The sequence below is a fragment of the Centroberyx gerrardi genome, chromosome 6, assembly GCF_048128805.1.
Source record: "Centroberyx gerrardi isolate f3 chromosome 6, fCenGer3.hap1.cur.20231027, whole genome shotgun sequence".
In the NCBI taxonomy this organism is placed as follows: Eukaryota; Metazoa; Chordata; class Actinopteri; order Beryciformes; family Berycidae; genus Centroberyx; species Centroberyx gerrardi.
The window spans coordinates 13,852,542-13,863,878 of NC_136002.1; the positions used below are offsets into that span (position 1 = coordinate 13,852,542).

Here is an 11,337-nt window from a genome sequence, read left to right on the forward strand (position 1 = left end):
AGTTATCACGACAAAAAAAGGTCGTTTTTAAAAAATGTGTATGTAGGCCTACTTCCTCTATGAGCTGCCGTACATGCTGATGGCCGGATGCACATTAGTTCACGGGTTTATAACTAGAATTTGTTGAGCCAATCAGTGGGTAAGATAACCAGCTGGTGGTTTTACATCAAGAAAGAAAACACATACCATGACTGCTTCCAGAAATGGTTTGATACATTGTTTTATTCCCTTGTTTTACTTCTTTCTCAACTGTAAACGGGCCTGTAGAGTTATAGTGGCACTGCATGAAGTTCAAGTAGCCTACTATTAGGCCTACATTAGTATTTGGCGCAGTTTATGACTTTAGGCTAGGCTATATTGCAGTACTGAGTCGAAGTACTCCCTTGGTTTTTGCATCGAGTCAACAAGGCCTGCAGTCTGACACTGACACCAAACAAGTTTACCTGCAACTCGCACCGGTAACAACAGATGAAGAGAGAGGTAAGCCCTTCTTTGTTGATCCTAAAACAGCTGGGTGGTTGTATAATTCAACTATGCTACTCATTTCACGTCGACAAGTTTTATTTCAACGTGCCAGGCATGGACTGTATGGTTTCTCAGGCCATGTTTAGCTCGCTTCGTGCTGCCATCTTGTGGAGATTTCGTGAAAGTGCACCATCAGTGTTTTCCACAAACCATTGTGGTTTCTGTTCGGTTAATGCGGCCTACAATGTCGACAGCATGATTTCGGTCCCACACACCGGGATGACACATACTCCGTGATATGTGTGCGTTTCTGCATATACCTACACCGCAATACAAATGCATTCAAATTAAAAACGAAACTGATTACATGTGACCATCGATTGTAGTATCATAAATCGGTTTTCGTTGCAACACTGATGCACTTAACACGAAACATTCACCGAGTGCGTACAGAACTATAATGTTTTTCAGCGTTAGAGTGCATTAGTAACGTATTATTATTTTGAATTTGTTGACAAAAGGAACACTTCAAAAATTTCTCCGCTGTTCCCGCCCGGTTTCGAACCGAGGACCTTTCGCGTGTTAGGCGAACGTGATAACCACTACACTACGAGAACTGACTGAGTCCGTTTCCAATTGCAAGGGCCTTTATATACTCTCTGACCCACTCCGAATATCTAGGGTTCAGAGTCTGCATGTGTAATAATAGCACAGGCAGTAGTTCCCAAAGAAAGAACCTCCAGAGATCCTTGAATTAGTGGAGTATTGACCTACTTTTATTTCACTATTTTATCACCCACTAGAGGTTAGATCAATGACATATGTCTCCTTCTCCTTGTGCTGTTTGAATTTTCTGTCATTATCTAGTGTCAGAAGAGCAGACCTAGAATGTTATGTATCCCCATGTAGAGGAGCAGTGACATTACATTTGCTATCCTATGCTTGAGTTCCAGATGACTCTAATAATGAGGACACAGTGTCTCTAGCAGTGTAGAACATCTTCTAATTGTTAAAACATGGCTGTTTTACACATCAATCTACTACCTCAGACTGATGACAAGCCAGCCACCTGCTGTAGTTATTGACTACGGTACTGACAACATCAGAGTTGGTCTGTCAGGAGGCTTGGAGCTCAGTGTGATTTTGAAGAATGGCATGGGTTGTTCTGATCCTGACCTCAGTGGAGAAGAGCTCTACTTTAGAAGGGATACATGGGCAGAAAAAGAAAGCCGCTCTAAACCATATTTTTCCTGCCAACCCGAAGGTCCCCTCAAGTGACAAGGGGGTCCTGCTGTGTGAGTTTACTCTGGCTGCCCCATCCGACAGGGAGAAGATGTGCATGATCATGTGTGAATGCCTTGAGGTTCCTGCTCTGTTTTTGGCCTCACAGTCAGTGCTGGCCCTGTTGGCATCAGGCAGGGTGTGTGGCTGTGCGCAGGACTGCAGGTTTGATATTACACACACCGTCCCAGTATTACAGGGCCACTGTCTGCCACATGCGGTGCACCAGCTGGGTCTTGGAGGGAGGAATATTACAGCTAACCTGGCTCATGATCGGCTGTTGCTTCTTAATCTTGTTTTATGTATTGTAGCTGTTGTATTGAATTGCATTTGATTTTATTTGCCTGCCACTGCGCTCAGGATTTTCCTAAAAACGCAAGCTTTGCTCCTAGTGAAGTCTGCCTGATTATTTGTCTAAGGAGCAGATGGGCTATGTGTCCTCTGACCCTTGCTGTATGGCTCACATAGCTATCAACAGCACAGAGGCAAACCACCAGCTCCCTGACGGACAGATTCTGCGGATGGGAAGTGAGAGGTTCAAGCCGCCGGTGATCCTTCTCTCTCCCCATGCTGTTGATGTTGTGACCCCAGGGATCCCCAGCCTGCTTGTCACCTCAGTGCTGGAGAGTGATGTGGACCTCTAGGCAGTGCTTCAGGAGAACTCTGTCCTGGCTGGGGGCTTTGACCCCCTTGCCTGGCATGGGTCAGTGGCTGAGGGAGGCGGCTGCTGCTCAGGCCCCTCAGGGGGCCGAGGTGAGGCCAATCCATGTGACGCGGCTCGGTGGCTCCCTCTCTTCTCTCCCCCTTCAGATGTTTAGAGAGAGGAGTGTCAGCGGCACAGAGTACCAGGAGTACGACTATATGCCCAACCTTGTCCATCACAAGTCCTTCTGAGGACTTCAGTTGAGGAGAGGAACAATGTTTGTGTGAACATTTTTGTTGTTGTTATTCTAAGGACTAAAAAGAGGTTGGTTGACTTGGATTAATGTCATTGCTGTTGTGCACATTAAACATTCCGCATGAATTCCCTTCCCGCAGTTGGAATGATAAAGTTTACCATGTGAATTTGTGAAGTCAATGTAAATCTAGCATAGAGAAAAATCCTTCACATAGGTACCAAAAATGTAAACATCAAAACTTTGACTTTATTTGGGTTTTTAATCTACCTGTTTTAAGTTTAAATGAATGTTTTACGCGAATAGTCGACTGTAGGCACTGTCTTAGGTTATTGGCTAGTTTTCTTTTTTCTTCATAGGCTGTGTCCTAAGCATCCCATCCATCTGTGTGTTCTCTTAATTGCCCTGCAACCGGGAACTTGACAAGGATCCCACTGTCTGCTGTTACTGGAAATGGAGATAAATAAACCTGATCGAGTGTCCCATTGATTACTTGCCACGTCTCTTTGTTGAAGAGACTGGTGCAACGGGAACATCAGTTGAAATTGATGGGGATGAGTTTGTATCCTGAGTCGTGTGTGTGTGTGTGTGTGTGTGTATGTGTATGTGTATGTGTGTGGAAGTGAGACCTTCTCGTCAAGCAGTGCTCAGAGATAAATGAGTGTCTGTGGTCAACGTAGCCCCACCAGCCCTATAAATACTACTTCCACTGAATGTCTCAGGAGCGCATCGTAATCTGTCTCCCTTGCTGGATACTGAGTCCAGGAGCGGCTGTTAAAATGCACTTTACTTCAGTACCTGCCATGCCAGGCCATGAATCAATCACATGTTAGCTTGTGCTTTTCAGTCTTCAAATAATCAAACCCACAGAAAATCAGTTTTGCCTGTTTTTCCTTACAGTGATGACCTGGGAATTCCCAAGGTGTCTGCAGGATTTCCCAGGAATGAAATGTAAGTTTGTTAGTTTAATTGTGCAGTTTCTTTGTCCAGGCTGTTTAGAACACAAAGGAATGTAGTAAGAGATATTAGTAGCATTGATTTCATTCTCATCAGTATTATCACAGTAGCAGTAGGCCTAATACCCAATGTCATTCTGCTCTGAAAGCAACACTTTACCAGCTAAATTTGTATTTGAGATACTCTTGTATTTGAGGTTCTTTGGCATGAAAAGGCTTGATAAACACGACTGAACTATGGGGTTGCTCCATGAGAACATATGTCATATATCGTTATGGTTTTGGCAGTTTATCAAATCAACCTTTTCTCAGCAATGTCTCAGCCTCTGTTTATCTCAAGCAGTGCAGTATTTAAGCACTAGGGGGCGGTATAGTATAAAGAATCTACCACAGCAGGTTCGTCTTCTCATTCCCCGCATATTGACTGAGCCTCATGCATTAAGTTTTAAAGACCCATCGCATTTTGTCTGTGGGGTGCTTCACGGGTGGGGAAATTTACGAATTTTATGATTTTGAGCTGACTGATTAAATTGAATGAAAATGGTTTTGCGAGTTTCTTGTTTTTTGTAAAACCGCAGGCTTGGTGCATTACAAAGTCTTATCCAACCCCCGACAGATAAAAGAATATCCACTTGGGATAGTCCCTATCTTCTGGAACAATGTTAGAAAAATATCTCCAGTATCAGCAGGATATGTTGTGATCACAGCTCTGCTAATCAGTCCTGTATTTAGCCCAATGCATCAGTGATTTTTTTCAGAATAATAATGCCCTTATTACAAAGAAACAGTTATCCTATAATACATTTTTGAAGGATAGCATGCAAATATCACAGGAAAACAATAAGTCCCTAAATGAAAATGAAAGCAATATACACATGATACCATAGGAAATAAAAATACCATACATTGCGATAAGGTTATTATAAACTCGCTATTTAGTACCACAGACACACTATAAGTCTATAGAAGAATATATATAAAATAATATAATTGGGCCTATAAGAAAATTTGAGATTTTTCGTTAGTGTCTTTGCTGCATGCTTTATGGTTTTTGCTTTACCACAATGTCTATCGCCTAAATCTTTTGGGATAGCTAAAATTTGGGTATTTCTTACAGTTGGTTCCCCCATCTGTTATTTGTGCAAGTCAACAATGTCTATATTTTCGTTTCACCCCCCCGCCCCCCAGAAGTTCACTAGGCGTTTAGCCTAATAGTTTTTTTGTCCTTAATACAACCATATCCCACATTTGCATTTTAAGTTAGCCTTCATCTTTAATGATAAAAAAAAAAATAACTTGCAGTTTAAGAAAAAATACTAGGTAAAAAAAGATATAAGAAAAATATTAAACGAAGGTGCAATCATTATCTCATGAAATAGTGCTGTGCTTTTAAATTCATTCGAAAAACACACGTTTTCTCTGATCTTCTTTTTTAATAGGCTACAGTATCCGCTGTTATTTCACTGGAGTTGGATTCTTCTTCTTCTTCTTTTTTCTTACTTTGCCAAAATATTATTTCTTAGCATCAGCTGTTCATGATAAGCTTTCACTGTGTTTGATTGTGTTGATAATTCTCCCTCCACACAGGGGCACTACGCACCGGCCCAACTAAACCTTTTCAGGTTTTCACATAGCCACTACAAAAGTATAAGAGCAGGAAATCATTGCAGTATGATGATATTCACCATATTATATGCGAAATAAATAGTTGAAATAAGTGGTTGTAAAAACAGACTGAAGACATTTTCCTAACAGCTGACTAAAATTCAGTAGGCCTATAAATGTATGTAGCCCAGCAGTATAAATGACCAGCATGAAATGTGGATTTACAGTGAAATGGGACTATATTTATGGAAATGCTGAGGGATTATTCTAACATTAGTAATATTATTTGTTTCTGTTTATTTAGACCATTTTTAAGGATTGGTATTTACTCTTATTTTATATTATCATTAATATTATAATTATTATGATTAAGAATATTATGATGATGATTATTATTACATTTCTTGTTTTTGTTGAAATACTACGAACCGTATTTCATTCGATTTTTATTCAGCCCAGGCATATAGGTTGATAGTGTATGACTAATCGCTTATTGGATTTTTATGCAGTAATTCAAGGGAACGGTTTCATCTTGAAACAGACGTTAACTGAAAGGTTTCTAAATTGGTGTACAGTGCTTTCAATAAATCTAGGCTATATGCATTAACGCGATTCTTTTTTGTTTTGTTTTGTTTTTACATCACAGAATTTCCAGTATCCTCATTTTACATCTTTGATTTTGTTTCTGAATCAGGTTTGGCTGGACAAAGCAGTGATAAATATCCCTGTTGATCACTTGATTGATTACCTTGCTCAAAGGTCATGCGGGCGCGGGTAATTTCCTTGCGCCGGAGGCTCCCTTTTCACTTTTAGTCTGGCTCGACAGCCCCCAATACAGATTATGTTTTTTATTTTAACCCCTTAACAGCCTCCCCAATGCTGAACACATACAGTAATACAGTAAACTCCATCAAGACATTTCTGATGAAATTAAGCTCTCTTCCCTTTATGAAATATTTAATTAGACTCGTTTGCTAACTGGTCTTTTTTATGTGATTTTAACGCGAACTTAAAGAAGTGAGCCAATAATTTAGTTTATACTTGCAACCGTGGGGTCCCGAACCCAATTAATTTCTAATAATTACAACCCACGGGGCTGTGGGGATCTCTCCGCCGCTCCCCCCTGCCACGCGGGTGAGCGTATCATAATAAAATATGTATTGAGAAAGTGGCTCAGAGAAGAGAGGAGAAAGAGAAGAGACGGGGAAAGAGAAGAGTGAGTTATTGCGCTGAATGAAAACTGTTTCCATTTAGGCTAATTGAGCGCGCCGCCTGGAGCTGTGTGTGTGTGTGTGTGTGTGTGTGTGTGTGTGTGTGTGTGTGTGTGTGTGTGTGTGTGTGCACGCGCGGCGCGCCACCCTCTCAGGCACGGTGTATAGGCGCAGTCCTCTTAATAGCACCATTTATGTCATTACAGTAGAGGTAGGCTGAGGTACAACCACAATAAAGTATCAGTATTAACCTCTCTTAACTCGGTGACTTAAATGAGGAATAGTGATTTCCAAGGATGTTTCAGTTTAGACACTTTTTGTGAAAGACTTTTACCACCTTTTCCTATTTAGTCTGACAGTGGCCTGAATCTTTATGATATACACATTAGGATATGCGTGGGAAGGGTTTTAAAGGGGGAAAATAATTATTGCTTTTCTGAAGACATAATTGATTTTTGTTCATGATTTTCTCGTTGTTTGCCTTATGTTCCCCAACTGGAGATCATAGCTTAGCACATTTTTATTTACTGCTCCGCCTTAAAACAGTCATCAAGGTGGTTGAAATAATACGTTGGAGAACTATATGGTCTATAAGGGTTTCTCAATTGCACACACACACACACACACACACACAGAGAGAGAGAGAGAGAGAGAGAGAGAGACTAAGTTTTTATCACCAAATTGGAATTGGCCTTGCCATATGGCATCCTTTAGTTTTGGTCAGCCCGCAGCAGCCTATATTTAGAGGATTTTTTCCATGGCATGATGTCACGACTTCAATCAGTTTCAACACACTTTGGAATCGATAGCACGAGTTCACAACCCATTAAAGGGTTCATGTGCAAGGTCAGCATGATCTCATGCGGATCTAATTAATTGGCAATTACCTTAATTATACGCTGTCTCCAATTGAGGACAAATAGGCTACACCTTTTTGATTTCCACACGGCGTGGACCAACGTGTGTCTTACATTCATACGTTTTGGCAACAGAACACAATAGCCTACTAAGCGTGGTCTTTTTAGATATGGGGTCACAAATCTTGGTTGGCTGTTTTTGCACGAGCCTTATAGTCTATATTTATTGATATATTACTCAGTATCAAAATATGCCTCTATAAAAATATTTATGTGATACCAGCAGACATGCAGTGATTTTATTGACTGGATGGCATGCATTTATGAGTGTGACTTTTCCTCGAAATCCTGAGCGAAAAAGTTTATCCAAACATTATTCCGCCCACTGAGACGAAGGTTTGGACAAAAACTCTTATTTCAACTTTGATGTGATGGAATCGTTTTCCCCCTCAAGTTAAATCAAGTGAAAACATCCTTTAGAGCCCCCAGCAATTACCAAGTGATGGAATTCACGCACGGCAACAGAAAAAGTCTGGAAAAAGGCATTAATACTAAGCACTTAACATATTAATAATTGTCAGCACAAAGGGAAAAAAAACCCTGTGCACTTTCATATTAGAGCTGTCAGTCGGGTGCCCAAGCGGGAGAGGGAGGGGGGAAGTTTTTCATTCATTTTCCAGTGCTCGGTATGATGGTCAAAACACAATTAAAATATATAAAACGTTTAATGAATACATCCAGCATTGGTAATTTAAGTGAACATTGATTAATGTGACTTCATTTAAACAGAAAAGGTGCGCAGTGTAAAGGATTGAGAATAAGGATCGTTATAATTAATGTCCTCGGCTCAGATCCGGGGCGCTGACTGCACTGCAAAAAATATCCATCCTGACAAGCCTTTTCATTTAGTATTCAGTCTCAAAAACTTATTTTTTTGTAAAACGAGTGAAAAAAGATCTCCATGGGATTGAGTAGTTTCACGTGTTTCCAATGTAGATCAACTAGTTTCAAGATTTTTTTTTTTTTTTGTCAATTTCATTTTAATTTTCTTGATAGTGGAGTGATCTGCTTTATTCTGCCTTGTTTCAAGATATTGACTCGTGTTGTTAGAAATGTCCCGAAACAAGTGAAACTCCATTGGAAACAAGTTGAACTGTCTCACCACACTTGCCGAATGTTTCATTTGTTTTAAGAAACAAGAACACAAGACTGAGCACGAGCCTAAGATGGATATTTTTTGCAGTGTGCCCCGCTTTCTGATTCAGTGATCTTTTGAAAACCTGACACGAAGGGAGAGATCTCTGCGATTTACCCATCTTGACCAGATCAGGTTAATATCAAAGTGATAAATCGTCCCAAACTTTTTCTGGCACTTGCTGCTGGCAGATTTTGGGCTGTGCGCATGTGCGAAGGTGTCCAGACTGACAATGCTGGAGAGATAGCGCGTTTGGATTGAGAAACCCAGAGAAAAAGGACAGAGAAAAAAGAAAAAGGAGGAAAAAAGATCCAAGAAAAAATCCAAACAAACCCACGCCGAGAGACTGGCACCATGAGGTCCAAAGGCAGGGCACGGAAACTGGCCACGAGTAGGTGCAACATCCCTTTCTTTTTGCCTTTTGAAACATGCCATCTTATGTACCTATAGGCTGTCTCGGTTATCACTGCGTCTATTAATAGAGTTTCAGTTGCGATTTCCTTTTCCATCAGAACACCATAATCCTCACTTTCGCCTATTACGGGTGAGAAATTTCATGTTGATGCTGTCGCGAATGCTGGAAAAAAAAAAGAATGAAACGCTGTCGCAAAAGTAGCCTAAACTTTAGAGTTGAGGGAGCGATGGAGGAACTTTTCTGCGAGGCATCCGCTCCAGCATAGAAATTGCTCGTTGCATGTAGTGGGCGCTGTAGTGTAATGTAGTGTAGTGTAGTGTAGGTTAAAATCCCATGTCCTGTGCAGCGGCAGTAGCTATTGTATTGTATTGCAATTGCTGCACAGTGCTGCTGCGGGCTGCTGGTCACTTCAATTTGCGGGGAGCAACTTGGAAAAGGCAGGTTGATGGAGAGAAATAAGGAGAAAACCAGGATTTAGGCAGGCATGGTAAATGTTCCAGTAAAGGGGAATCGTTGCACTAATTGCTTGTAACTCTGTTTGTATACGTGTGTCATGCAGGTTATGCCGGGCGCTTATTAATCTGTAATGTGTCTTGATTGTTAAATGATATGGCAGTTTGTAAAAAACACACACTTTGATGTTTTAATTCTTGTGATGCACGAATGTTCTAGTTTGCAGACTTGCCTGTATATCCTTCATGCAATAGTCTATTGGCCAGGACGCAGGCTTGTTACTTTCATTTTTTACCAATATTCAATTAAGATAAAAGGATGATTTTAAATATTAAATGAGTTTGATTAAATGAAGGCCACAGTATAATATCGAAACACTCTGTCATTAAATCGATTTAATTACTCGGAGGCAATCAACTAGATCTAAGAATTTATGCAAGGGGATGATTGATATTGCTATTCTTGCATTGATTTGCTACAATAAATTATCAAGGATTTTTTGTGTGTAAATGATATCCTATTTTATTTCCCAAAAGCTGTTTCAATTAAGCTATACAGGTTAGGCTACATTTTTAATCAATGTTTTAAGTACATTGTTATGCTCTGTTGCCTTTTGAGTTTTGATTCCAATTCTGACATGTAACTATTTAGGTTCCAATTATAGAATCCAGAATATTAATTTAAAATTCTCATTGAGGTTTTTGTAGATTGTGGGTGAAATTATGGGGGTGGAGGGGAGAAGGGGGATCAAAACTCTAGGCCTAGGCCTGTATTATTTTGGTTTGGAGCTAAGTTTTGTATAAAGGACGTTTATGGGTATTCATGAGTTCAGAGTTGGGCTTTCTGTCTGTACAGTGAACTACCTCTGACCTGCCTGTCTACAAAGTGTCCCTCATTTAGACATGCATCATATCTGCTTAACTAAATAAAACACTGTGGAGGAGTGGTAGAAACTGCAGCAGTTTTATGTCGAAAATGTCAATGGTGAATTGGACTGTTGAGGCGCGCAGCGGGCCATTGAGGAGAGATTATACATGATCAGTTATAAGAAGGTTAACTATTTAACCAGCTCATGGAATACATTTTTGCAGGTATGTTCATGAATGTAAACGCATATTACACGTTTTGTTGTAATTCTGTTGAATGTAGCCTATAAAAATAACGTGACACAGTTCAAGAAAAAGAGGGAAAAAAACAAACTATCCCAAAACAACAAAATGATAACATGAGGTGCTCGTCACACACACACACACACACACACACACACACACACACACACACGCAGAGAGAGAGAGAGGAGAAATCACTTCGTTTTGTTCTCTAAATAGGTCTTGATTGTGAAACACGTTGTAAACTTTGTGCTACACAAATATAGTTATTATTACTGTAAATAGGAATGCATCAGGGAAACAGGCAACAACTGCGCCGCCCTGCCTACATATTTGTAAACCATTAACGGCATTGTGAGAATAGGAGGGATAATTCGAGGTGTATTTAAAGAATTTTTATTTACTCAAGATGCAAGAGTTAGATTTCTTGCTCTTAAGTCAGGAGCAGATAATGTCCCGGGTCCCCAGAGGAGCGGGCCCGCTCTGGCCCCCGGCCAGCTCTGCGCAGCGTCAACAGTGAATATTTAAATTCCCAGACCCCTCATAAGGGCTCTGCTGGTAAATGTGTTCAGTGTGTGCCTCCCGCCTGTCCAGAGAAGTCGTGTTAAAACGGGCATGTACGGGGCCTCCTTGCGCCGTGGTGAACATTCGTGTGATAAAAAAAGGGGTGGATGTAATGGAGGAGGTGATGGAGAGGTGGTAAACGGAAGAGTGATTGATGGAGGCTGGCTGATTAGTCCGCACGCCCAGATGTGATGTGGTGCGCCACAAAAACTCGCTTTTGCTTCCCAACTAAGTATAGCCAAGGCCCGCAGCAGGCCTCAGCCCGTCGTGAATTGTGGGCTACATTTGTACAGAGAGGTGGAGGGGGGGTTGGGGGCTTTGATGATCTGA

The 11,337-nt window shown here is 40.8% G+C and overlaps 1 protein-coding gene and 1 non-coding gene across 2 annotated transcripts; one reads left to right on the plus strand and one right to left on the minus strand.

Annotated features, from left to right (window-relative positions):
* Nucleotides 1-1,009: 1,009 nt before the first annotated feature.
* trnav-aac (transfer RNA valine (anticodon AAC)) lies at nucleotides 1,010-1,082 on the minus strand. The gene has a single exon. It is a non-coding gene; the product is annotated as a tRNA-Val (tRNA).
* Nucleotides 1,083-1,518: 436 nt separating this feature from the next.
* On the plus strand, nucleotides 1,519-2,640 carry LOC139925125 (uncharacterized). The gene is given in 4 exon segments (XM_078284259.1): nucleotides 1,519-1,602; nucleotides 1,730-2,011; nucleotides 2,172-2,426; nucleotides 2,428-2,640. Coding segments are annotated over 4 exon segments (834 nt in total).
* Nucleotides 2,641-11,337: the final 8,697 nt, after the last annotated feature.